Source organism: Lipomyces japonicus, assembly GCF_038497905.1.
Source record: "Lipomyces japonicus strain CBS 7319 unplaced genomic scaffold V1514scaffold_15, whole genome shotgun sequence".
NCBI classification, from domain to species: domain Eukaryota; kingdom Fungi; phylum Ascomycota; class Lipomycetes; order Lipomycetales; family Lipomycetaceae; genus Lipomyces; species Lipomyces japonicus.
In genome coordinates, this window is record NW_027117827.1 from 182,325 (window position 1) to 208,807 (window position 26,483).

General features: G+C 43.6%; 13 protein-coding genes and 1 non-coding gene across 14 annotated transcripts; 8 read left to right on the top strand and 6 right to left on the bottom strand.

Annotated features, from left to right (window-relative positions):
• Positions 1–291: 291 nt before the first annotated feature.
• On the top strand, positions 292–1,243 carry V1514DRAFT_351842 (uncharacterized protein; the record flags this gene model as incomplete). Its single annotated transcript, XM_066929468.1, has 2 exons — positions 292–482; positions 541–1,243. The coding sequence occupies exon 2, from the start codon at positions 575–577 to the stop codon at positions 1,241–1,243; it is 669 nt and encodes a 222-aa protein (XP_066783873.1). The 5' UTR covers positions 292–482; positions 541–574.
• A 285-nt stretch (positions 1,244–1,528) lies between these two features.
• Positions 1,529–4,191, bottom strand: V1514DRAFT_329606 (TRP-domain-containing protein). Its single transcript, XM_066927374.1, has one exon. It carries the CDS (start codon positions 3,959–3,961, stop codon positions 1,784–1,786), a length of 2,178 nt encoding a protein of 725 aa, XP_066783874.1. The 5' UTR covers positions 3,962–4,191; the 3' UTR covers positions 1,529–1,783.
• Positions 4,192–4,417: 226 nt separating this feature from the next.
• On the top strand, positions 4,418–5,115 carry V1514DRAFT_329607 (60S ribosomal protein eL30). Its single transcript, XM_066927375.1, has 2 exons — positions 4,418–4,536; positions 4,616–5,115. Exons 1-2 carry the CDS (start codon positions 4,534–4,536, stop codon positions 4,934–4,936), a joined length of 324 nt encoding a protein of 107 aa, XP_066783875.1. The 5' UTR covers positions 4,418–4,533; the 3' UTR covers positions 4,937–5,115.
• Positions 5,116–5,171: 56 nt separating this feature from the next.
• On the top strand, positions 5,172–6,726 carry V1514DRAFT_329611 (mitochondrial carrier). The gene is made up of 5 exons (XM_066927376.1): positions 5,172–5,505; positions 5,576–5,731; positions 5,797–6,193; positions 6,261–6,424; positions 6,473–6,726. The coding sequence occupies exons 1-5, from the start codon at positions 5,315–5,317 to the stop codon at positions 6,537–6,539; spliced, it is 975 nt and encodes a 324-aa protein (XP_066783876.1). The 5' UTR covers positions 5,172–5,314; the 3' UTR covers positions 6,540–6,726.
• A 43-nt stretch (positions 6,727–6,769) lies between these two features.
• Positions 6,770–8,642, top strand: V1514DRAFT_329612 (uncharacterized protein). The gene is made up of 2 exons (XM_066927377.1): positions 6,770–7,918; positions 7,996–8,642. Exons 1-2 carry the CDS (start codon positions 6,880–6,882, stop codon positions 8,352–8,354), a joined length of 1,398 nt encoding a protein of 465 aa, XP_066783877.1. The 5' UTR covers positions 6,770–6,879; the 3' UTR covers positions 8,355–8,642.
• A 1,077-nt stretch (positions 8,643–9,719) lies between these two features.
• Positions 9,720–12,027, top strand: V1514DRAFT_329617 (chromosome-associated kinesin). Its single transcript, XM_066927378.1, has 2 exons — positions 9,720–9,939; positions 9,998–12,027. Exons 1-2 carry the CDS (start codon positions 9,927–9,929, stop codon positions 11,944–11,946), a joined length of 1,962 nt encoding a protein of 653 aa, XP_066783878.1. The 5' UTR covers positions 9,720–9,926; the 3' UTR covers positions 11,947–12,027.
• A 15-nt stretch (positions 12,028–12,042) lies between these two features.
• V1514DRAFT_319571 (uncharacterized protein) lies at positions 12,043–13,178 on the bottom strand (the record flags this gene model as incomplete). Its single annotated transcript, XM_066925949.1, has 3 exons — positions 12,043–12,891; positions 12,977–13,060; positions 13,140–13,178. 3 exons carry the CDS (start codon positions 13,176–13,178, stop codon positions 12,043–12,045), a joined length of 972 nt encoding a protein of 323 aa, XP_066783879.1.
• Positions 13,179–14,558: 1,380 nt separating this feature from the next.
• On the top strand, positions 14,559–14,630 carry V1514DRAFT_t35. The gene has a single exon. It is a non-coding gene; the product is annotated as a tRNA-Arg (tRNA).
• A 6-nt stretch (positions 14,631–14,636) lies between these two features.
• V1514DRAFT_292838 (actin family) lies at positions 14,637–16,607 on the top strand. The gene is made up of 3 exons (XM_066925356.1): positions 14,637–15,007; positions 15,152–15,342; positions 15,466–16,607. The coding sequence occupies exons 1-3, from the start codon at positions 14,989–14,991 to the stop codon at positions 16,420–16,422; spliced, it is 1,167 nt and encodes a 388-aa protein (XP_066783880.1). The 5' UTR covers positions 14,637–14,988; the 3' UTR covers positions 16,423–16,607.
• A 94-nt stretch (positions 16,608–16,701) lies between these two features.
• V1514DRAFT_347216 (uncharacterized protein) lies at positions 16,702–18,476 on the bottom strand (the record flags this gene model as incomplete). Its single annotated transcript, XM_066929290.1, has 3 exons — positions 16,702–17,761; positions 17,822–17,926; positions 18,010–18,476. 3 exons carry the CDS (start codon positions 18,474–18,476, stop codon positions 16,702–16,704), a joined length of 1,632 nt encoding a protein of 543 aa, XP_066783881.1.
• A 1,111-nt stretch (positions 18,477–19,587) lies between these two features.
• Positions 19,588–20,999, bottom strand: V1514DRAFT_329633 (uncharacterized protein). Its single transcript, XM_066927379.1, has one exon. It carries the CDS (start codon positions 20,906–20,908, stop codon positions 19,841–19,843), a length of 1,068 nt encoding a protein of 355 aa, XP_066783882.1. The 5' UTR covers positions 20,909–20,999; the 3' UTR covers positions 19,588–19,840.
• Positions 21,000–21,613: 614 nt separating this feature from the next.
• On the bottom strand, positions 21,614–22,127 carry V1514DRAFT_279547 (50S ribosomal protein L30e-like protein; the record flags this gene model as incomplete). The annotated part of the gene is made up of 3 exons (XM_066925016.1): positions 21,614–21,876; positions 21,958–22,053; positions 22,106–22,127. The coding sequence occupies 3 exons, from the start codon at positions 22,125–22,127 to the stop codon at positions 21,614–21,616; spliced, it is 381 nt and encodes a 126-aa protein (XP_066783883.1).
• A 408-nt stretch (positions 22,128–22,535) lies between these two features.
• On the top strand, positions 22,536–23,835 carry V1514DRAFT_329639 (V-ATPase proteolipid subunit C-like domain-containing protein). Its single transcript, XM_066927380.1, has 5 exons — positions 22,536–22,727; positions 22,817–22,829; positions 22,912–22,957; positions 23,118–23,201; positions 23,257–23,835. Exons 1-5 carry the CDS (start codon positions 22,711–22,713, stop codon positions 23,580–23,582), a joined length of 486 nt encoding a protein of 161 aa, XP_066783884.1. The 5' UTR covers positions 22,536–22,710; the 3' UTR covers positions 23,583–23,835.
• A 151-nt stretch (positions 23,836–23,986) lies between these two features.
• V1514DRAFT_329644 (nucleoside phosphatase family-domain-containing protein) lies at positions 23,987–26,470 on the bottom strand. Its single transcript, XM_066927381.1, has one exon. It carries the CDS (start codon positions 26,262–26,264, stop codon positions 24,270–24,272), a length of 1,995 nt encoding a protein of 664 aa, XP_066783885.1. The 5' UTR covers positions 26,265–26,470; the 3' UTR covers positions 23,987–24,269.
• Between the last annotated feature and the right edge of the window lie 13 nt (positions 26,471–26,483).

The window sequence follows — 26,483 nt, forward strand, 5'->3', positions numbered from 1 at the left end:
GTTCAATTGCAAAACCTCAACAAATTGTTGATGTTACTACGGTTTCTGTATTGGAATCAGTAACGGCAATTTTAATCGGATGCAAGGCTTGCTGTGGTGTAAATGAGATTATATTATATGGAATTACACGCAGTCAGTGCAGTGGTGCATATGATCAGTTTAAAGTGGCCCATTATGTAACTAATATAACAATATGCAAAGTTTGGCCGGGTAAAACTACTAAATTGAAAACCTTAAAAATGACAACACCGAGAAAAGAAAAAAAAACAATAAGAACCGGCTCATGGACCATTTTTGTCCCCCATTTGACCATTGCACTTGATTCATCGGTTTCCTTTTCTCTTTTGTTTGTTTCGTCTTAGTCACTCTTTTTTTTTTCCGTTACCTTCAGTCACTCTTTTCTGTTGGTTATTAAATACAAGTCATTCGTTTGAAATAATCCACATTCGTTAAAACATCTCCGGTGTATTTATTTAATCTCTGTATGGTTGACAATCATAGTACATGATGATGGGGTTTCAAACTAACAAGTTTGCACAGATTATTAGAAAAAAACAAAAAACAAAAAGACAAAATGCGTTTCTCAATCCTGACCGTTTTCGTTGCCATCATGAGCATGATGGCCGTGGGCGTGCGCGCGGACGACGAATCCACAACAACGTATACCAAGACCAACACGCGCCTGACCACGCTTTATTCCACCGTCACGATCACGTCCACGTCTTGTTCGAACGGATGCCCGCATGAGCAAACCACGAGTTTGGTCGTGGCCGCAACTTCAACCGTGCCTGCTCAGTCTTCGTCGTCGTCATTGTTCTCGTCGTCGTCGTCGTCGTCGTCGTCGTCATCATCATCATCTTCTTCTTCTTCTTCTTCTTTCACTATTGCTTCCTCTTCTTCGTCTTTGGTTTCATCTTCCATCCCAACAACGTCCACCGTGATCGTGCCATCAACCAACGCCAGCACAAGCACCGTATTTGTGTACGCAACCCATACCAGGCCTTCCTACAACTCGTCCGTGTCCGCCACGTTGTTATCCTCCTTGTCTTCATCATCATCATCCACTTTCTTGCCCTCCGCCGTGCCCAGCTTGTCTTATCCGAATTCGACCACGAATTACACGGCCGCAACTTCGGCTCCGGTGCCAACTTTTACCGGTGCTGCTGCTGGTAACACCAACGTTGCGGGCATGACCACGATCGCTGGTATCGTCGTGGCCGTGGCAATGTTTGTTGCTGCTTAGGACGTGTTAGCATGAAACCCAATTTTTTTTTTTTCTTTTTCTTTTTTCTTGATTGGGGAACTTTACTGAATGACGCATACATTATTTTATTTTTTTGTTTTCGTCTTGCGAACAATTTTTTCTTTGCATGTAATTTATGAACTTCATGTCTATTATCCTGCCCTGCGTGTTAAACAAGCAGAATTTTTTTTTTTTTTTTTCAATTTCGTCGTGTAAATGACGGAGCTTCGATACCATAGATATATATATATATATATATATATATTGTTTCTATTATTTCTATTATTTCCAATATTTAAATTATTTATTATATACTTATATAATATGTATGTGTAAAAATGTTTCAACAAGAATTCAAAAAAAAAACTTATTTGTCAAACCGGAAAGACAAAACAATATAAAAACGAAACCCAATTATATATCCAACTACTTAACCAAAAATAAAAACAATTAATAAGGTCATGAAAATTTAAATCCAAAAACAAAACATGCTAATTCGTTAAAATCGGTCTTTCTTTTTTTTTTTTTTTTTTTTTTTTTTCAAAATAACGGACGGCCGTTGCGATCATGATCAATCCCAGCATGACGGAACGCTTCATCATTATCAGAAGTTTGTCTTGCCAATGGTTCACGTTCAAGATTTGATATTACGGATTCATCATCCCAGGGAATTTCTCGTTTCAATGGCGCCGTACTTGAAGTTGGATGAAGCGGTTCGGCTTCATCTGACGTGATGGCTAATCCGATATCTTGCCCTGATTTACCATCCACGTTCATGGTCTTGTTAATACTGTTTTGATCATACAGGAATGACTTGGTTTGGAATGGCGGCACGGCCAACTTGTTATCCCGCAATGATTGCATCTCGGTAACGTCGTCGTCGTTAATTCGCTTGCGCCTGGGATTCTTTGCAACCAAGCCGATCACGCCATTGATAATAATCAGCAGGGCCAAAAGTACGGTCAACACGGATTGCACGACGATCAAGACCATGCCGACGATCGTGGTCGTTTCCGCAGTCACGCCCAGTTCTTCCACAAACACGAGCACGCATGCCAACGACGCGATGCGCACGACGCAGATGATGGTGTTGATCACGTTGCCCGTGCGCGTGTTAAACGGCCGCAGGAGTAACAAAACAATGGCAAACACGCATTCCAACGCCAGCTGGCCAACCACTTGCAATAAGCCGTGACCGTCACCGAGCGCGATAAACGCGCTGCGACCGATTGCAAGCGCTATTATTAACACGAAAAACCACCAATACTTGGTTCGGTACTGGCCGTAAAAAATGCCGTACCGGCGAATCCACGGTTTGTGGTCGTAAAGTTCTTCAATCCCGCCCGGCCGTTTTGAAGCAGCGTAGGCAACGAAAAAAATTCTCACCGTGAACGCGGCCAAAAGAAAAGTGAAAATTCCGAGCGTGATGCCGGCAAGGAGAATGGCAGCCCAGGAATCACCGAGCCGGAATTGGTATAAGCAATACAACACCCAGGTGCCATACAATATCAGGATCGTGCGAATGATGGTGGAACCTAAAAACAGCCAATACCGTTTGCGAAACGATTCCAGTGATTTTGATAGCGGCTTGTAACGTGACCGAACCTCGAGTGCCAATTTAAATATTAAAATGCCGGCCATGATGGCAGCCAAAATGATGGCAAAAAACATCAAGACGGTCAAGAACGTGTTTGCGTTCGGGATGGTCATGTGTTCAATGTACCTGCCCACGCCGTTGACTCTCGACAAGACGACCAAAGAGCTGGACGTGTTGACACTAGTGGAATTGGAAAACGTAATGCCATCGAGATCGAATCGCTTGACTAACGAACTCGTGGTCGAGTCATCGCTCGCATTCGTAACAATGATGGCACCGGTTTGATAGTCAATAATTTGCGAGTTGACGATTTGCGGCCAAGAACTGCGGGTAAGGTTGCCGCCGGTGTTTGATCTCAAGTTGTCGATCGCGGTCTGCATCTGCTTCCAAGAGATGAGCGCGTTGGACCAGCCGAAATTTTGCGAAAACGATTGGTACACGGTAGGATATTTGATGGAAAGCATGCCGTTCATGGCCATGTTCTGGGTCCAGCTGACAAAGTCGCTAAACCCGACCGAAGACGTGCCAGTTCCGCCACCGGCGGCGCTGGTGATCATGGAAATGGTAGAGATGCCGAGCAAGCCGGCCGCAATGGCACCGGTCACGGCACTCACAACCGGCAAGTCAGCGGTTTTGCCGTTTGTCATGGCTGATTGAAAGCAAGCCAATTCGGTTTGCTGCCCGTCATCGCTGTCGGTCGAATTCAGGGTTAATTGAGCGAACCCGTCCAGGTCTGGAATGGCAAACGCGATAGCCGGGATCTGCGACGCATATTTATCTGGAATGGGCACGACACCTTGAGCGTGGAACGTGCCTTCAGGGATGGGGCAGATCTGCGAGATGTCATACGCGCAAGGGTCGAACGAGTAAGAAAAAAGATGCTTGCCGTACGCTGTCACGTCGAGCGTGGCGGACACGTTTTGAGATTTGGCAGAGGAGCCCTGGATGTTGAAAGTGACGTTTTTGGATTGCCGGTCGTACTGAATGCTGAGGTCGTTAACAAAGATGGACGCCGCGCTGCTGTCGCAGGTGTAGACCTGGTTCGTGCTGATCACGTCTGCCGCGGCCACAAACGTGGTCACGGACGCAACCAAAGCCGGCAGCAGAAAAGAAGACCTCATGGACGCAAGCAAACGTACGAATTTTGGGTGCCGTGAACGAAAAAATGATCTGTAGGAAGAAGGTTGGCGGTTGGCGGTTGGACGACCACGATGAATTAACGCACAGCTCGCTATCACGACGACCGTTCTCGGTTGCAAGCCTTTTTTTTTTTTTCGCCTCAGTGTTGATTGTCGGAAGATGTTGGGTTGTGGCTACTGGCTGGCACTGCCGCGACAGAGTGCTAATCTTAGCTCAACGCACATGTCGCGTTTTGGTGCCTGAAAGGGGCCCAAAGTCTAAAAATTTGACGCGCCAGTTGCGGCGGTGCTGTGGCGGTGCCCGCCGGGCCGCAAGCGAAAGCCCCACCGCGCGCAAGCAAGAAGTTAGGGCTCAACCCTAACAGTCACGGTCACGGCACCAGTTCTCGCTTTAAACTAAAACTTACCCATGGCGATTGTCAAATCAATAATAACCATAGTCTTCCTTGCCCGTGATTCCTGGCGTTCCCTTTCCCGTTAAGCTCGAAAACCTTCCATTGACCGGAGTACTTTATTAACTAAGTCAAACATATTTATATAAAAAAAGTGCAGAGATGGTCAGTATTTCCTTTGTCGTCATGAATCGCCTAGCGTTGTTGACATGTGTGCGCCCGCGTTGCTAACCCTCGAGATCAGGCTCCCAAGGCTAAGAAGAACCAAGAATCCATCAACTCCCGCCTTGCGCTCGTCGTCAAGTCCGGCAAGTACACGCTCGGCTACAGATCGACGTTGAAGGCCATCCGTACCGGCAAGGCCAAGCTCGTCATCATTGCTGGCAACACTCCGCCTCTTCGTTCGGCTGAGCTTGAGTACTACGCCATGCTTGCCAAGATCTCGGTTCACCATTTCCAAGGTGGCAACAACGAGCTCGGTACCGCCGTCGGTCGCCTCTTCAGAGTCGGCGTCCTTGCCATCATTGATGCTGGTGACTCCGACATCTTGACCACCCTTGCTTAAACATACTGAGTTTTGTTGATCTGCTTGTGCATTTTGGGGTTGCAGTAACATTCATTGAATATATATATATGTATATACACGGTTTGGTATGCGTGTTCTTAATGTATTAAGTGGGTTATCGGTAATTAAAAAATGGGTTACGGTTAATAAAACTTGGCGTTTTTTTTTTGAAGCTTGAATTAAATTGTAGACAATCTCTAAACTATTATGTAAATTTTTTTTTTTATCTGTATCTGTTTGTATATGCTCTTCTACATGTCGTCGCTGTTGATAGTTTAGTCAATCGACGACAAATTCATGTTCAATTAGACTCAGACCCTTTGAATATCCAACCATACCCAAGTAATACGGCCAAATTAGCTATCGCACACTCACAGTATGGCCACATCAACTGGGGCCGACCGGTCGTCATCGTCATCGTCATTGTCGGTTTCAACTCATCATGACCACCATCGAACAAAAGAGATACCGTTACCGCCGCCACTGCAACCTGCTGTTCCCGAACGCAGGTACATTGGCTTCATTGCAGGCATTTTCTCTGGCGTGACCAAGTTATTTGTGGGTCATCCGTAAGTTCACAACCATTTTTTTTTTCTGCCTCGTTGCTCAACAACTAAATCAATATATATATATATATAGGTTTGACACAATCAAGGTCAGAATGCAGACCGCTTCAATAGGACAGTTTACCGGTCCATTAGACTGTTTTTTGCAAACCACACAAAAGGAAGGGTTCAGAGCATTATACAAGGGAGCCACGCCTCCGCTATTAGGCTGGATGGCTATGGATTCAGTGTACGGAATTTCTGATTTTTTTTTTTTTTTTTTTTTTGGTGGAGGCTGACAGACATGTGGCACAGTCAATTAGGTTCGTTACACAATTACCGAATATTAATGAAAAATCATGTGTTTGACGACTGGGAAAAGTTGCCGCCAATCGGACATGCCATTGCCGGCGTTTTCGCCGGCGTCACGGTCAGTTTCGTGGCCGCACCAATCGAACAGGTGAAGGCCCGGTTGCAGGTGCAATACGATGCGGCCACGAAGTTATATTCGGGACCGATAAATTGTGCCAGCGTGTTGTATAATCAAGCCGGCATCAGGGGCCTCTATCGAGGATTACTCGCCACCATGCTGTTTCGGGCGAATTTTTTTTTCCTTTGGGGTTCTTATGATATCATGACCACTTGGGCAAAGGCAAATACCGAGTTTAGCGATGCCGCGATTAATTTTTGGGCCGGCGGATTAAGCGCACAGGTACAGCATTAAGCGCAATCTCGTTTGCTGAAACACGAACTGACCTTTTTTTTTTACCATGGTTTAGATATTTTGGACGTTGGCGTATCCATCCGATGTTGTCAAGCAACTCATCATGATTGACGATATTAGAAATCCAAAATTTAGTCGCTGGATTTATGCTGCCAGGCATGTTTATCAAACCAGAGGATATAAGGGGTTTTTCAGAGGCTTCGTGCCAAGTTCGATCAGGTATGTGTATAATATATATATATAGATGTATGTTGATTTTGAAAATAGGGCGTTCCCTGCTAATGCGGCTGCGTTGGCAATGTTTGAAGCGGTAATGAGAACGTTAGATAATTAAACACGTATGATACGTTCTACCCGGTGCCGCACGAATGAAAGCATAGGTTTCATACGATCAATGTATACATAGATTTATATAAAATGTAGAATGGTGGGGATATCTGGATATTTCAAAACAAAATATTACATCACAATTCAGGGGCAAGCCTTGAAACTTTTTTTTTTTTTTTTTTTTTTATTTATTTATTTAGAAAGGAAAACCTGGCCGGGTTATTTCAATTTAAACGCAAAATATTAATTTATAAACGCGCATATCAAATAATATTTAAAACAATTGGACTCAACATTAATGTCAAAGTTAATATAAACTGGGTTCCGCATTAATTTATTTTTATCAAATGGTGTTGTCGTTAATCAGGCTCGGCAACGTGTTTGCTCGTTCGCAACTTGCTCGCGGTGCCGGTTCGCGCACGCGCGGCATGCCGTGCCGAGCAGATATCAAGAGCATGAGCACGATTGACCGATTACGTTTAAATACGGGCATGTCATTTTTTAAAGTACATGGTATCAAATACTATTCATCATCATCATCATCATCATCGTCGTCGTCATTAAGGAATGCAAACAGGTCCTCTCAATTACCCCCTGCAAAAAAAAAATCCCCGCAGACGACATCAAGTAACAAGGTTGACGCAACACGTCATTATGGAAGCCATGGGACAGGTCAAGCTGAACAACAACAACAACAACAACAACAACAACAGAATGTCAAGCCAAAACAGAAAATAATCAAGATTGAAACTGCCGAACAATTGGAACAAATTTTACAAAATGTTGGCCGCGAGGGTCAGATCGTGGAAATTTCAGATTATCTTAAGCCTAGCACGACCGGATCTGCCACGTTAAGCAAGATGGATGACCAAGCCAGATTTGCGCAAATACATGAACCCCAGCAGCAACAACAACAACAACAAGAAGAATCACACGAGATTCCAAATTCGGGCAAAATCTTGGGCTTGCTTGTCGTATCCGTCATGGTTGGCTCACAATTTTTAAAACTAGTTAATCCTGACGTTTGGCAACAGTATTTCACAGTGTCGATAGATTCCGCGCCCGTGGGATCGATCGTGAAAATTAATCCGCTATCAACGGTCTTAAACCTGTTTGCACCCGTCACCATGTTTGATGCGTTGTTTAATAGTTTTGTGGGCTATTTTGCCATCAGGGTGACCGCAATCACGTTTGGCAGTTTCATGACCGCGTCTTTTTTGTTGTTTTTTGCCACGTTTGCCAACCGAGTGTTGTTATACGATGGAGAAAAGACCAGGGACGTTAAAGTGGACAAAATTGTTGACGGCGAAGTGCAACAGCAGACGGTCAAAGTCTGCCGAGGATTAAGCCACGAGACGTCCAATACGGTTATGATTTTTTCATTAGGTGAGGTTCATTTAAATATATATATATAGAATTTTTCAAAACTAACAAAAATGGGACCTTTGATTTTTTTAAAATAGCATCGTTCATTGGCATGATTCTTCCAAACACGATGGTACCTTTGATTGGCGCGTGCCCACTTTTGGCGTTGCCACTGATGGGCGTGGTTTCAGATTCATTCACCCTGTTCAAGGTCGCACGTCAAAACCAAACTACCCAGGAAAATGAAAGTTCTTCCAAACTATTAAGCCAATCTCGAATTAATGACATGGCACATATTTATGGATTAGCAGCCGGTTGGGCCGTATGGTTTGTCGCGATCAGATGGACCAGGGTTGGCAAGCGACTTCGGGTGAACAGTCCTGCCATGCAACATGCAATCACGGCCACGCTCATGACTCCGCCCAAGTTTTTGCATCGGTTTTTGAAAAAACCATGATGGCGCAACACGTGAGACGGCACGTGTGAGCTTTCGCTAGTTGGCCAATTTATGAAAAAAAAAATTCCGGCCGGGTATTCGTCATGAGTGGTGAATGAGGCCCTAGCCGGATAACAAATCGGTTCCGTTGAATCGACCGAAACTTAATGCACAAGAATTAAACAATTCGTAATCGAAAAGCCAAGGATCATGGTCGCACGAGACACGCGCGCGCTTTGCCGAATGAGGCAACTGCCCTGGCCGAGATGAAACAAAACACACAATGGCAAGTTTCCGGCTGACTGAGGGTTATACCGACGAACCTGCCTGCCTGCCTGCCTGCCTTACGTACTGTACTGCATATATGTACCCTGCCACCAAGCCCTGCTGAGTCGGTAATCGATTCTGGTCTACTTTACCCATGTGCCTAATTCAGATTTCTCCCGACTCGTACGACGACGGCTACAACTACTACCACGACGGCCTTCATTCTCATCGTCATCATGCACATGCTTATAGTGACATTTTCGATGGCGACAGGCGATCACGTCGGTCCCGCATTTTTCAAAATCATCATCATTCCGATGCCGAAATAGCAGCTGCAGCTGCCGCCGCGGCCACGACCGCGTTGGAGCTTGAAGACGTGGCCCATGTCAACGGCAGCGGCGGAAGTTTTCAAACGCCGTCTCCGAGTTCAAGTTTTTTGGAAGGTTACATGGCTGGCAGGCATGCCATTCGAAGACCATAGTGCGGAAATCCTTGAGGCGGTCGGGTCGACTGATTGCTATGAACGAAGAACATAAATTAATGATGAATGACAATGTGTGTTGCATTTTTTTTATTCCGGTTGACAAGATTCGGATCATAGAATTAGAATTATATATAGCTGCATGTTAAAACAGTGTTTATTTAAGCAGTAACCTACGGAAAGCTTGTGTCAAATTAGTTGTTCCAATGTCAGGCGCGTTGGGGCCACTGTTTTGTCTCAAGACCCTGCATATCTATGTATATACGTACATGCTGATTAGAACGTTTTCGTTGCTGTTACATCGTACGTCTCTATTTACATAGTGCAAGGACACGCGTACGCTTGGTTTGGTTTGAATTATAAAGTTCTTAACTCCCATTCAACAACGTCGTCGTCGTCGTCGTCGTCTTTTTTTTTTTGAAATTCAATAGCTTCGATATAAAGTAAAATCAGCATTATAAAAAAAAAAGTTCAAGGTTTGACTTGACACGGACATGTTTTACGTTTGACTGACCTGGGGGATGGAGGCCAAGTCTAAAAATTACCCATAACGTAGTCAAAGTATGAACGTTCATTGATTTGAGGCTACATGCCGTTCTACGTAACGTAAAGATTTCTTTTTATTCTTTGTTTGAGTTGCAATATCAATAATATTAAAAAAATTATAGAACTATGTACAGAACAAGTAGTACCGACAAGAAAAAAAAAAAAACCAAAACAATGGTAAAAAATTAAAACGTTCACATGACGTGTTTCTTTTACGCTCTTTATTGACAATGTGCCAGCAAGGGGCATTTGTAAACAATAACCTACAATACGCTCCACAATAAAGCAAATTTTGAACCATGGAACAACAAGGTATGAAACGACAAAAACATTGGATATTGTCCGTTTATTTTACTGATTCCAACTATAGAAAGACTGGCATCCAAGACGCCGCGACGAAACGTGTTGGCCGGCTTGTCCAACAACGCGAGTCCGTCGCCATCACCATATGCGCAACGAAAAAATCCTTCAAGGTTAAATAATTTTACAACCACGATATCTGCTCGTGATCTGGTCGATGATGCGTTATCGGTCGCGTCTTTAAAATCTGAAGATTCATCATCCGCAGCCATGCCTACGACCATTAACGTGTCGGTCAGAGTTAAGCCCGACTTGAGCACGCCGGCGTCGTTGTCCTCTTCTTCCTCCTCATCATCATCATCATCATCGTCATCCTCATCAACATCTTCCAGTGGCTTGCATGCACCTTGGACATACACGCCGACGACAATCACGTCTCAGGAAGTTGGCACGTTCACGTTAGATCATATTTTCCCGCCGTCATCACAAACTTCAGAAATTTATTCCACGTCAGCCAAGCGCGTGGTGGCGTCAGTGTTGCAAGGGTATCACGGCACGATATTTGCCTACGGCATGACAGGCACGGGAAAAACTTTTTCCATGCAGGGCACACCGTCATGTCCTGGCATCATTCCTCAGGCCGTGACCGACATCTTTGCATTCGCGCAACATGCCATCGCCGAGGGCTCGGCTCGCGTGGCCGTGTCGGTATCGTATTTGGAAATTTACAATGAACACGTCAGGGATCTTTTAAGCCCGGCAACCGCATCTGATGCATTAAAGCTCCAAGATTCACCGTCCGGAGGCGTCGTGCAGGTTCGAAACTTGCGAATCGTGCCGGTGACCACGGCCGGTGACCTGCTGGCATTGATCGCGCAGGGCGACGGCGCGCGCAGGACGGAAGGTACGGAATACAATTCCGTGTCTTCAAGGTCACACGCGGTCGTGCAGGTTCACTTGTCCAGCACGGACATTATCACGACCAGGACCACAACGTCGGTGTTGTCCCTGTGTGACTTGGCAGGGTCCGAACGTGCGGCTTCGGATGCTGATCGAAGGAAAGAAGGCGCGTACATTAACAAATCACTGCTTGCGCTGGGCACGATCATTTCAAAATTATCCGCCGGCGGTGACTCATCACACGTGCCTTATCGAGACAGCAAGCTCACCAGGTTGCTGCAACACTCTTTATCGGGCAAGGCACTCGTTTCCGTGCTTTGCACTATTGATAGCATAACCACCGGTCGGCAATTTGCTGAGACCGTGAACACGTTGAGGTTTGCATCCAGGGCCAAGAACGTGACGTTGACTCCGGCAAGGCAAGTGATTGCGATCACGCAGGCATCCGCGGTTCAAACTGCTGCGTTTGAACAACTAACCGTTGAACTTGAACGTGAACGGGCCGAGACTGATATTTTGAGATTAGAAATTTCAGAATTGCGTGCAGAGTTAATGGCTCATAACGAGAAATCACACCGTGAAAAGCGAGAACTTGAATTACAACGAGACGCGTTAAAGGACAAGGTGGCTCACATGACGAGATTAATATTAAGTAACGGAATTGGTGGTGGTGGTGGCGATAAACGGGTGGTGTCTGGCGGAAATAGCATAAAACCACAATCAGAAGAATCTGATAACGACCGAGCATTTAAATCCCAAATTAAAGATTTGCAACTACAATTGTCTGCATATTCATTAAACCCGTCAGCTCAGTCTGAACGGCTTAAAAATGCGGAATCAGAAATTCAGGGATTGAAAGATACGTTGACGGATAAGGATCGCATAATTTCAGCATTAAAACGAGTCAGCACCGTAACCACGCTGGCCCCACCTATGTCTCAAGCATCAAGAAGCCCGGCAAGGAATAGACGGTCGCCGTCACGGGGATTGAACGATTTGCCAGGTAAAGACGACAAGCCAAAATTGGCAACTGCATTACAATCACTAGATAGCAGCATAATAAACATAGGTTCTGATGAACCTATTGTGGTTGCTAAATTAAGAAAGACTATACAATAAAACAATGGATACGTTCACAGGTGATAAATATTTTTGCTTTGTAACATATAATAGACAATTTATTGTTGTACAAACCTAAAACTATATCGTGTTTGATTATACCAAATACTGCACCCGTTCAGATATTGGCGTGGTTCCTGCCGGTGACCTACTTCCGGTTCGTGAACCTGCGATTGAAAGCCAGCCTGAGGCGCTAGTACTTAGGTTAAATTTATGACCACCATTGGTTTCCCATTGTGATTGCTGCCTTGAAATTGAAGAATTAGTTCTCCGAATATCAACCCGTAGTAGTTGACGGTAGTTAACCAAGTACAACGTAACTAATGCTGCTAAAAAACCAGACCAAAATATTAAAAAAGAATGCACATTCGTGACCGCTGTGCCGTAACCCAGTGCAATGTCGCTGCACAGCTTGCTAACAATCACTGAGGTTTCGATCGTTACCGACACTGCTGCGACAAGTAAGGCCACGACAGTGAACCAAACTGACCTGTGCAACAAAGCCAAGTTAGAATTCTTGGTCGTCACTGTTACGTTACGAACCAATTGCGCAAGCGAGATTGCCGAGGAAACAAAGCCGGCGCAGAACGCAAGCGTGGACACGGCGGCCAAGACCTGCACCACGGTAACCATGTTGTGCTTGCCAACCGACGCCGGTCCGGTCACGCCGTAAATTGACGGCAGCAAAAAAATGTTGGCCCGCACGTCATGATCGACTGATGCGGTCACCATGTCGTTTAATAATTGATCTCGCAGGTTGAAGAAAAAAACTGGAAATTTCCACGATCGTGTCGGGCAAGACGACGTGATTGTGGTAAAGTTGGTATCTGCATATTGAGCACAATATGACCACAAGCCGACGTAGTATACATCAGGCAGGCCCACGGATGAAGGTGATGACGGCGTAAGCAGAGGAAGAGCGTTTCCCAAGTTATCAACGAAAACCTACACACAACCGAAAAAAAAAAAAAAAAGCAAGCCGTTAGCCATGTTTGTTTTTGATACATGTTGAGGATTTGCAATAACTTACCGCATATAGCCATAAATTGCCCAGTGAGTTTAACGGCCCGTTGAACAATACCACGAAGGTTATTAAAAATGTAAACCCAGCAGCCTATAAATGATAACCGGTCACGGTTAATTTCGAAAACCCGCCAATACAAAAGTATGTTCTTTAATAAAATAAAACTTACAATAACTGGAGCGGAGAATAATGCCTTCTGATAAAGCATGATGATTGATATAGCTCTACAGTATACCTGATTTTTTTGAAAATATTAAAAAAAAAATATACTATCGGATTGTAAAATCCATGACCAGGTCTAAAATTATCTTTCTTTCTTCTTTTCCTTCTTTTGTTTTTTTGCTTAAAAATATGTTGTGGGTCTTGCTTGCATCTTGTATTATGAGTGTCGTCGGCCTTTCCGGGTTTGCCCCCAAGTTAAGATTGCAACAATCGATTAAATTTTAAGTTTTTTATTTTTTGATTTTCTCTTGAGTTTAACGTTTTTAGGCTTTTTGTTTAAATTAAACCTTACATCATGCGTAACATATATATAGTTGTTACCTATATTCAGATACAACGTAAGTTTTTTATTAATCTCCAACTCAGCATTTACTGCAACTGCACTGTTGTTGTTAATCTATGGCGATTAAATCACCACTGCACCCTCCAGAGAGTGCAGCGCAAAACGGACGTCAATTTGCTCGGCATGATGCTTGACAGCCGTGTTACGCTTTCGAAAGCACATCGACCGAACCGCATCCAAGCTTTTCGCAACACCACGAACGTGCGCTCACGGCAGCCGGGTGCAGCACATAGTAGCTCAAATATGCTTGTCCTGTCATTGAATATGGACTCAATCTCTATCAAAAAAAAAAAAAAAAACGACCTGAGGCCACATTGCAAGGCATCCAAATTGCAGCTCTTCATCCATCGCTGGGAGCCTTTCGCACTATCTAGGGCTAGCCCACTGATTTCGGCTCATGACGGCGTTTTAATAAAACCTACATAGAGAGAGATATACCGAAACCGGACTACCACGCTTAAACCTTCAAGTAGAACTACACAATGATTCTTAACAAGTCTCATAAACGCGGTCTCAGCCTCCCGAATTCTTATATAGCTGATCGCGTTGCAGAATGTTCTCGGTAAAGGTTTTCGCGCAAATCGTTCACAACCGACTCAGCCATTTTTATGCAAGACAAATTACCGACCACACTGTATCGCTCCCGCATAACATGGCCGCTTTCCAGTCCGATGTAGATGTAGTGACCCATACGTTGGTTGACATGCCCACGAGGACCACCCAACATGAACTGCACCGCCAATATATATTCGCGACGGCACGAAAGTCGCGTCTTGCGTCGGATCATGGAACTACCACCAAACAATCTTACCACTGAACCACTGTACAAGACCTGCTTTTTCCAATGTGTCCAATGGCAATTATGACGTATCTTTTACTTACGTCACAATGCAAACAAGATTGATTTACTGATTATTTTATTCCATAAAAATTTAAAAAACAAAAAGTCCTCTAAAGCCGGGTAAGTTGTTTAAACAATTTTAGAGTCTTGACAAATCACGAGGTCAAAACTTTCAATTCCTGGCCTCCATGGCGTAATGGTAACGCGTCAGACTTCTAATCTGAAGATTGTGGGTTCGAGCCCCACTGGGGGTGTATAATATCATCTTTTTTTTTTCCTAAATAATTGAATAGGTGCGTTATTGAAGAGAATTAATTGTTTCAAATGTATAAAAATTTAACATATATACACTGAACTTTTTTTTTTTAAAATATAACCCACACCAGCCACCAGCCACCAGCCATGAGCCACAACCGGGAACACGTATCTGGACGATTACATAAGATTCATCAGTGTGGTAAATGCGCTCAGTGAAACCTGCCCTGCCACCAGCCCCGGGGAAATAGCATAATTACAAGAATTCAAGCAATATTAAAAGTTCGATTTCTTTTTTTTAAAAACAAATTATATATATATTTTGATACAAGTCTATTGCCATCACGGTTTTTAATAATGGCTGAGCAACCAATTGGTATGTTTGTTTAATTGAAAATAGTTCGCCCGCCGGTCATCTTTGTGCGCACCAGCAAAGGAAGCAGCACGGGCAAGCAGGGGGGAAATGAGCGACGCAAGCTATCGAACCGAGCTAACCTTTTTTTTTTTTGGGAGGGGGCAGTTCTCGATCAGGGAACCGGTTTTGTCAAGATTGGTCGTGGCGGAACCAATTTCCCGGATCACACGTTCCCATCAATCGTGGGCCGGCCGATTTTACGAGCCGAGGAACGGACAGGGAACGTTGAAATTAAAGATATCATGGCCGGAGATGAGGCATCCGCGTTACGAACAATGCTTCAAATTTCATATCCGGTAAGTGATTGTTTTTTTTTTTGGTCGCGGCAGCGGCAGCGGCAGCGGCAGCGGTTTGCTACTGCAGGGCAAGAATACGATTGCTTGAGTAGTTTTTTTTGTTTTTAATAACATGGATCATAGATGGAAAATGGTATTATTAAAAATTGGGAAGATATGGGTCATTTATGGGATTACGCATTTTATGAGCGCATGAAAATTAATCCGCAAGGTCGCAAGATCTTGCTAACCGAGCCACCGATGAATCCGCTTTCGAATCGAGAAAAAATGGTGGAGACCATGTTTGAAAAATATGATTTCGGTGGCGTGTACGTTGCCATTCAAGCAGTGTTGGCATTGTACGCGCAGGGATTGTCGTCCGGTGTCGTGGTCGATTCCGGTGATGGCGTGACGCATATCGTGCCCGTGTACGAAAGCGTGGTGTTGAATCATTTAACTAGGCGGTTAGACGTGGCTGGCAGGGACGTGACCAAGCAACTAATTAATCTTTTACTGCGTCGAGGCTACGCGTTCAACCGCACGGCAGATTTTGAGACGATTCGACAGATTAAGGAGAAACTATGCTACGTGTCGTATGATTTGGAATTCGATTCAAAGTTGGCTCAGGAGACGACCGTGTTGGTTGAATCATACACGTTGCCGGACGGCCGCGTGATCAAGATTGGTTCGGAACGGTTCGAAGCACCGGAATGCTTGTTTCAGCCGTACCTGGTCGACGTGGAACAACCAGGCATTGCCGAATTTTTGTTTAACACGATCCAAGCTGCCGACGTGGACGTGCGGTCGTCACTTTACCGGGCCATCGTATTGTCAGGTGGATCATCAATGTATCCGGGATTACCATCAAGATTAGAAAAAGAATTAAAACAACTTTGGCTAACCAAAGTATTGAATGGTGACCCGGCCAGGCTGAGTAAGTTTAAGGTCAGGATTGAAGATCCACCTAGGCGCAGGCACATGGTGTTCCTTGGTGGTGCCGTGTTGGCAAACATCATGGCTGACAAGGAACACATGTGGATTTTGAAAGACGAGTGGGAAGAACAGGGGCCTCGTATTTTGGAGAAGTTGGGACCAAGATAAATAATTTCACATTACTTTTGTTATTTCTTTTATTTTTTTTTTCTTCTTCATATATGTTTTATTTTTATTCGTAAAATAGAACAACGTAGTCTCTTTTTTTTTTTTTTTCCTCCATTTTTTTATTTACTATGTATGGTTAGTCTAAGCGTTTTTTTATAAACAGAAGGTATCCTTATTCACATGAAAAAAATTAAAAAAAGCGCCAAAAAGTTTGAATTAACGCAACATGACCCAAAAAATTATCCCCCCAAAACAACTAAAAAAAAAAAAAAATCTAATTTACAAAGCATGAGACGCGTTTTCAATATTCTGTCGTCTTGCTCTTTCTTCCTCTGCGGCAGCAATTTCTTCATCCGTAATTAAATCACTTGATCCCGAAATCTCTTTCCAACCAGCGTATGCCAACATTAAAAAGGCAATCATGATGATACCACCACCCACGATTGCGTTGTTACTAACCGGCGTGGCAAACAAGATCCAATCCGTAAGCGCGACCAAAAATATGGTCAACAATGCGGCCACGCTTGATAAAACCGGAGATGTGAGTGACATCAAGATCAGGAAGCTTGCCGAAAACGCAACGTTGGCGATCACGGACACGATCACGATCGTCAACGTTTGACCTGTTGGTATTTCAAATTTTTCCAACCCGGCAAAATGAAGAAACGGAAGCAAAATCCAAAGAAATACAGCAGTGCATATGCCGATCGACGATGCAAACGCGTTGGCAAACAGTGATGCCCGCCTGACAGAGACTGACGGCGGCGGGCATGCAAACCGCTTGTAAAGTACTTCATAAAGTCCATACATGATTGCGCCTAATCCGATAATAATGTTGCCAAACAAACGATTAGACACTGCCTCTGCTGCTGCTGCTGCCTCTGCTGTACCGGTTGTTGTAGTTGGTGATGACGAATCATTTGCCGGAACGAGCGAGTCTCCGTACGCGACAATGAATAACCCTGCGATGGCAAGGATCACGCTAAAGGCTTTGTACCAACTAAATCGTTCATGCAACAACGGAACCGAAAATGCATAAGCAAAAAAAGCCGAGCAATTGTAAATGGCGGTCACGTCACCAGGCGTGGTGAGGTTCACGGCCACGTACCAGGTGCTGCCGGCGATGGTTAGCGCCACCGTGATGCCGATCGACGTCCGGACAAGGTATCCTACTGGTGATGATTTGGAATGGTTTTCCGAAGAAATCAGTGTTACCGTGGAGTATAACATGTCCTGATGATTGGCATGGACTGATGACAACGAATTGCCACCTGATAAAATCCAAAGGAAAAAAATTTGCAATGGATAAAGCAAGGACCATGAGCTATGCGTGACGTACCTTTAAAGCATGTTAATAAAAAAAAAAAAAAAAAAAAATTAGATATGGTAATTAACTCACATTAAAAAAAATGGTTTTTGAAACTTTAGTTCTTGAGAAACATAAGTTGCAGCCTCGGTTTGAATAACAAATGAAGTCAGCGCAACAACTAAAGCAATTATAGCACTAAAATCAATTTATTTATTAGTCCCCCCCCTCAAAAAAAAAAAAAAAGAAAACTTTCTAAACCAGGGATTTCAAGTTCATACTATAAGTAACGTCTATGATGTGACACGGTTGTCTCATAACCTGACTCAGATTGCAATGATTCCTGATCGTTGCCATCATCCTGATCGGTCCCGTCGTCTAATCTGGCATGCAAGTACCGATATTCTGATCTATTAACCGTGCTGCGGTTAAATTTCGATCCACCCCTATTTGCACCATTGCCGCTGGTAGTCCATTTGCCGGTCACCTGCCTGGCCAATCTTCCGCTTCCGTTGCGAGACGCATTCAAATACGGTCCGTCATGACCGCCATTATATCTACCTGCCACCGTTGCTGGTTGTTGTTGTTGTTGTTGTTGTTGTTGTTGTTGTTGATCTTCATCTGACATGTAAACTGCTGATTCATAAGCGCCTGCAAACGATTCCGTAAACGACTGAGAAGGTGATAACAGATCGAGTGAGTCTGAACGTTTTATTGACGGATGCGCGTTATAATTTGACGCATCCATGATTTGTTTTAAATTAAAATAATATCGTGAGAGTAATATTTATATGAATGAAAAGTCAAAAAAAAAAATAAGAGTGAGGGATTGATAAGAGCTTGTGAATAGCAGTTCAGAGTTTGAAACTGTAACGTGATAAATATAACATTAGCGTTTGATATGCTAATCAATTTCTTTTCTATATATATTTCGTTTTTTTCTAACTAAAAGTTCAAGGTTGCATGCAAGTTATATGATTTGTACGATTCGCCATTCAAGGCATGTATGTAAACAGGACTTTCAAGTTGCCTAACTAATTTCAGTGAATTACGTAAACCGGTGGTAACCTTTGTTGGCTTTTATAATCTATTACGAGCAAAATTATCGCAATTACTGGTGTGGATATATCTATATCATTATCATATGTATAACACAAGTCATTTTGAAACATGCGTGTTTATCATGCCCGGCGGAACATGTCATCGGGCCGGTCATCGGGGTCGTCTTTCGGACTACGGGGAAAAGAGGAAAAAAAAAAAAGTCCACGAGTAATACCGCAACAGCTTATTCATTGACATAGTAGAGTAAAAGTTACATTAATTGAAAAACGAAAATAAAAAAATAAAATAAAAACACCATTAAAGAATAAAAAATAAATTATATAGCAAACATGCCAGCGTTGATTAAACAGACGATGGTAGTCAGTCATGCCTGGAGAGTACTATATTCACATATTTTTTTCTTTTTTTGAAAATTTATCAGTTACAAAATCTTTTTTTCGCCATTGAAATAGCAATTATTTAAATTACATGTTAAAAAAAAATTTGATTTGGTTCAATTCAAACATACCAAATGTCGTCAAAGTCAAGCAACGTGTACTTGTAGTATATTCTTCATGTCAAATGCTCTGCGTGCTAGGTTCACAAGATATTGGCTTGTGTCTCGACTTTGTTATGGAAAATGCAATCATACCACCAGTTGATTAAGTACAGGCAACTCACATGAGAGGTTTTGTTTGGCAAGAGTCACATGCTTTGTGACATTTAATCGTTTTAATGTTACAAGTAGAAGAGCGTGAAGCGCAGGCTTAAATTATAGTGCAACGCAGATAAGACATACGAACTTTTAAAAGATCAAAACAATTTAACCGTTATAAATTTCAAAAAAAAAACTAATATACACACACAATTTGACCGTTTTTCAAATGATGGTCCACAAAAATACTTATAATCAGTAAGACTAAGCATACCTTGTTCAATCTATTTTCCAACATTCTTTTTTTTTAATATTTTGCTAACAAAGTGACTCCGATTCCAAGGATATTATAAACAATAAAAAACAATATAGTAAACATTTTTTCCCTCCTGCCACGCAAGAAACGCGCCAAGATGTCACCTCTTGGTGAGCGATTCAAGATATCCGATGCGGTTTTCAGATCGAATTAATCGCTCCTCGAGATCCCTGACCTTGTCTTCCAAACCTCGAACATAGTTCCATACGGAATCATCAAGTGAACCATGATGATGGTGATGATGACCTGCAGCAGCAGCTGCGGCTTGCTGTGCTTGTAATGAGGCGTAAGAAGGCTGGTGGTGGCTTTGCAGGAACGCGTTCGCGTTTTGCGATGAGCCATGACCTTGAGCTTGAGCTTGAGCTTGTTGTTGCTGTTGCTGAATCAAGCCAAAAGTGGCAGGGTAAATAGCTGCGGAAGATGATTGACCTGCAGATTGCTGACCTGATTGTGATTGCAGTGGCTGCTGCTGTGGTTGTTGTTGTTGTTGTGAATGAGAAGGAGGCGGCGGAGGATATGGCAGAGGTGACAACAACCTGGGAGATTCAGCACTAGCGGCAGACGAATACGAGTTTGAACCCTGGCCGTAGATTGATTTTGCTTGAGCAATTGAAGATGACGAAGACGCACCGGTCGCATTGGCGGAATTAGTAGTGTCTTGAGTTCTGATTGAGGGCAAGGCAGTCGGCCGCTTGAGAAGAAGATGATCCGCAGCCGAATGCGCAACCGGGCCAGAGTCATCGGCCTCGTCATCGGAGATTTCACCTTCGGCACGGCCAACACAGCCAGATGCGCCTTTGCCATGCCGAGCCAAGGCATCACCTCGAGCAAACTTCCTGCCACATTTATTACACACGTACGGCTTTTCACCCGTGTGCAGTTTCGAATGGCGCTTCAAATCGTGCAGGCGCCTGAATTTTGAGTTGCATGTCGCGCACGTAAACGGCTTTTCATGTGAATGAGTCAGCAAATGGGATTTGAGGTTGTGATGCCGCGTGAAGGATTGCGAGCAATGCGGGCAGGTATGTTTTGAACTTGCAAACGAGGCCGTGCCGGTTGATGAGACGGATGACTGGTTTTGCTGGATAGAAGTCCCCGAGGTAGATGCTGACGGAGAGCCGGACACAGCAACCTGAGAAGGAGTCGATTGCGGAATTGCGGTCAGCATCGCAAATCAAGTCTTGATGTGAGTTTATAAAATGTAATGATGTATACAAGTTGTTGTACGTGGTTATTGATTTCAAGTTTGTATATAGTGGAAGGAAAGTTGAAGGCTAGGGAGGCGGTGCGCCGCCACCTTTTTATATACGAGAAAAAGAGTTTTTTGCGCAAATGTGGCTCGGCGCAGTCAAAGGAAAAAAAAGATTTGTGGCGGTGCTGGGCAACGCCACAAATCCGAACGTCGATGGATTGTTACCTAACTGCATATCAACATCCATGCATATATATATATATCTATATATATATGTACATGTGTGTGGATTGATGATAACGATAACCATTTGTTATGTTTGATTGTCGGCTGTTGGAACGCATACTGAGAATGACAATAATGGGCCCAGACTAAGTAAGACAAGGTCAATAAACAATCATTAATGTTTAGTCGAAGTTATTTAGTTATGCCTCATTTACATTATTGACGATTGATAAAACTTGGATAATAAAATCCCAGCCACGACCCAGCGCCCCTGAAATAATCAGTATTAAGTAATCAATGCATACTAACTAACTAACTAACTAGTGAACTATGTAGTTAACTATGTAGTTATATTATATACGACAAAAGTTACAGTAGTCAAGTTAGTTATGAATATTACAATCTTTATTTGACAAAGTTAATGTACAACCAAAAAAAATATTGGAAAATTTCAATCTAGATCAAGAGACGCTCGATCTTGTCCTTGATGCCGTAGATCTGGGTCTTGAGCTGAGATGCGTCGTTAGAAGTCACGGAAGCGGCAATGACGGGACGGGTGACACCGCAGGCCCGGCCGAGTGCGACCTTGGAAGGAACAAAAACGTATGGCACGTTCTTGTCCTCGCAAAGCAAAGGCAAGTGAAGAATGATTTCGATGGGCTCGGTGTCGGCGGCCATGACGATGAATTCGGAAATACCACGGTTAAGAGTCTTGGTGGCTGCATGCGGTGTTAGCGATGCCGCAGGGAAAAGGAAAAAAAGAAAAAAAACATAAAACACAAAACCGTAATAATACATACCTTCGTTAGCACCCTTCTTAAGCTGGTGATAATGGGTTCCCTGCTGAACGAGATCAAGGATCTGCTGAGTGAGAGCAGCGTCGGCGAGAGGGAAAGCTATGAAAAACACGTTAGACAGAACTTGCATCTCAAACGAAAACAAACATACCTTTTGGGTTTGGCGCAGACATTGTATTAGCAAAAAAAAAAAAGATTGAATAAATGTAATCAGAAGGGTTCCTTGCAGTGCTCGCCCTTCAGTGTCGAATTTGATAGCTGGGATGAATTTTTTTTTTTTTCTTGCACGCTTGTACTCAGATGCAAACGTGGGTATGGGTAACGTACTTTTCACGCCCAATTACGTAAAAAGAAAACGATGGCATAACTGTCACAGCATCAGGGCTGTTGCGGCCGGGTAACAAATTGCTATATATTGATTGATTGAGTGATAAGCACAAAACCCACTCCGAGCTCGTGCTGCCTGCCTACGCGTATTCACAGGCACGGCGCCCGCGTGCAGGCGTAGGCGTGGGCACGGGGGCCCGGGCAGGCCAATCATGACGCGAAGATTAAGCCCGAGCTAAGTCCCGATCGGGATTAGCGCTGGTTCGTCCTACCAAGCGGGTCGCCTTCTCCTTCGCCTTCTTCTTCTCTCGCTCGTCCGCTTTTCTTTTCTTTCCTTTCCTTTCATCATATTCAAAAAGTCTCTTCATTCTTATCCAGCTTTTTTTTTTTTCTTTTCCTCATTTTCCAATTCATTCTTCATAATTAGAAATGGCCACTGAACTTTGGTACGTGTCCTGGTGTTGATGGTGGCGAGAGCCACTGGGCGGTTGATGGCGGAGTGTTTTGCTTACTTATGTTTTGTTTCGTTATCTAGCCCCGTCTACGCTGTACGTGCTTTCAATTTATGCATTTCAATCACGAATTGGTTGATTTGGTGGTGTATTTTCATGTTTTAACCGTTGCTTGCAGCCCTTTTTCGGTGCTATGGGAGCCACCGCTTCTATTGTTTTCACCTGTGAGTACTATCTTATCTTTCTCTATCCATCCATTTGTCAGCTTGTTTATGGCAGCCATCAGCGTTAATTGGCATTTTTTAATTTATGGAATTGGCTATGCTGTTGGATGGATTGAAACTCTCAACATAAAAAACATGTGTCGCTGACATTCAATTCTAGCTTTCGGTGCCTCTTACGGTACTGCCAAGTCCGGTGTCGGCATTTGCGCCACTGCCGTCCTCAGACCTGACTTGATCATCAAGAGTGCGTATTTTGTGTTACATATTTGTCAAACATTTTTCTGACTTGAACCGTGTAGACATCGTTCCCGTCATTATGGCTGGTATCATTGCCATCTACGGTCTCGTTGTTTCCGTCCTGGTGTCTGACGGTCTTGCCCAGAACCAGGCTCTTTACTCTGGCTTCATCCAGCTCGGTGCTGGTTTGTCTGTCGGTCTTGCCGGTTTGGCTGCCGGCTTCGCCATCGGCATTGTTGGTGATGCTGGTGTCCGTGGTACCGCTCAACAGCCAAGATTGTTTGTCGGAATGATTCTTATCCTCATTTTTGCTGAGGTCTTGGGTCTTTACGGTCTTATTGTCGCCCTTCTCCTTAACTCCCGTGCCACCACTGATGTTCAGTGCTAAGCGTTCAACCATGTTGAGATTTTTTTTTAAAGAAAAAAAAATGACCATCCAGGCATATTGAGGTGTAGGTGAAATGGTGAAATAGGTATTAAAAGACTGGGCCTAATTTAAATTTTTTTAATGAAATATTTTTTCGTTTTTTATCCCGTCATTTTTTTTTTGGAAAAAATGAACATAGAGTTGTTTTATTTGTTATTAATTTTCATTTTTTTTTTCTGATGACTTTTTTTTTATGTTTGCGTTTTTTTTTTTTACATTTTTTTTCTTTGGGGGACAAATACTGGAGTGGTTTGAAATATAAAGTCATTTTTACTCATTTTTTTTTCTCTTTGTTGTATGTGAGTTCTATTATGTATTAATTTATCATGCAATAAAATTGGCATTTAAGGGGTTCTATAATTATAGATGTTTTTTGGTTTTTTTTTGAATATAAGATGATGGTATATACATGCAACTGCAAACGTCTAACCAATTGATCGAAAAAATATCTTACAAACGGCAACCAATATAATTAACAATCAGGCAGACAAAAAAAAACACCATTTCAATGCTAACAACTAACCCACTTAACGTACTCACGGTATATGATTGAAATCCAAAAAAAAAAAATCTAAACTCGAAAAGAGCACCGGCATGCTATGCTTATGCAATTTTATAACCATACCCTTCATCTTCACTGCCATCTAGTTATTTCTCATCACTAGCAATACTTGCAGCAGCTTCCAAATCATCTTGCAAAGATGCCGACGTCGTGTCATGATTAACAATTACGCGCCTGCGTTGATATCGTTTCGGTGCCAACGAATACGTCGTGATTTTGCGTTGCCGCTTAATCTTGTTGCCAAACGCAAACAGGCCAATCACGATCATGATGATGGCGCCAAACAAGATCAAGCCTGGAATTCGACGTTCGGATAATGCACCTTGTGAAGTAATCGTCGTGATGTTGAAATATTCATCATCTGATATCAATGACGACGACAGTGGCAGAGAATGTATGACAGTGTTGCCGGTTTCGACCATGAACTTGCCGTCGTTCGCACCATACCCTACCGACAATTCATCGTTGGCCAGTCCTAATCCTTGCCTGACCGGAACCTGACTTGACGCATAAACAATCATCTTGCCCAACGTCCAACTTAATTCGACCCCGTTAATTGTATCCATGGACTTAAAATTATCAACAAATCCTTTACTCTCCGCGGCTTCGATTAGCTTTTCCGTGCCAGTTTTTGTCGTCGTTGTCAACGTGTCATCAGATGATGATAAGGCTGAGGTGCGTGGGATGCCGAACCCGGAATGCAAAACGTTAATGATCCATGCGCCTTTGAAACACATTAAATGAAGTTTTTCCTTATCAAACACGTTAGTTTCCATGGCTTGAATCTCGGCCCAATCCTTTGCGCAATAATTTTTTAACCGGGTTGAAAAAGTAGCAAAATCATATGCCCCGCCACCTGTACTGCCATCATCATCATTATCATTCTTGCCGTTGTCATTTGAAATACCTTGCGCCGTGGGCAACGCGTCGGCGAAAAGTCCGGATTGGATCGTATACCAATATTCACTCACGCCAATAAAATGATTCACATCGAAATCGATCGCCGGAGCATGCACGCCACCAAACAAGCACGGGTCATCCGAGCAAGGTGCGTCCTTGGATAGCAATGGCAGTAACTTATTTACGCATTGCGTGAAATTGCCAGTTCCGTGTAAAACCTTGGCAGGCAAAACAGTGTCGTCCGTGTACCCTTTCGGAGAGCAAGGGTCTTCAACCACTGCATTGTCATGTTTCTTATCATTATGGTGGTCATTCTTATGATCATCGTCATCGTCTTCATCATCATCGTCGTCATCATCGTCATCATCATTGTCATCATCATTTACTCCGTACCAGCCATTGTGCTCATCTCTTTCGGTCTTGTTTTGCTTGTGCGACCTTTCCGGTTTGGTTTCGTCGTCTTGCAAGGATAAAATGTACCGTTGCCTGGCTTGGTTTGCACCATATCCAAGCCATGTGGATACAAACACGTTAAACTCACTAGGCTCGCCACCTTGCGTGCGTAACCTGACCTTAAACAGATCGTTCATGTGCTTTTCAGCTTCGGTCGAATTAGGCGCAAACGCAACCTGTGCTGATGCGCCGCCCATATCTAAAAATCCGTACGTATGATGGCTCTTGCCGTGTTCATGTTTGTCTGGCCTGTCAAGCGACCCCATCATGTAATTCAACGCTAGCCAGCCATACAAGCCCTCGGTCTCACCATCAATCACGCGCACGTGCTCGGCGCAGTCCGGAACCAAAAATTTGGAATTTTGCTTGATGTATGAACATGCACGCTCGAGCATGTCGTCGCGCAGTCTTGCCGGCTCCACCAATCTCATGCCGGCAGTCGCCAACAAAAAAATCGGCGTTTCGGCGTGCTTGGACGCGGGCACGATTTTCTTTGCATGATCAAGCAATGGCGACAAATGATCGTGGCCAATATCGTTCACATGAGTTGCAAATGATGATAATCCGGGTGATTCCTTTTTATGCCAATCCGTGCCGCCCTTGCCGACTTCGGGCAGGATTGAATTGTCTGTGAACGTGGTCGGCCATGAATAGACTTGCACGCGCGAACCACTCGAACCAGCGTCAATGACGACTCCATAATTCACTAATTCCGGAACTAAAGGCATGACTTGACGAGAAAAAAAAGAAAGAAAAAAAAATAAGGTAATTAACTTGATCAAGTCAGTGTCAACGCCGTGCAAGATTAGTGGTTAACATGCATTTAAATTTGGTCACAAAACATTTATGTATTAAAACCAAACTGTTGTGGCGGTGACGAGCCGCTCTTAACGATTTACTAAACTGTTGAAACTTGGGCAAGAAATAAAATAACAAAACAAACCAAA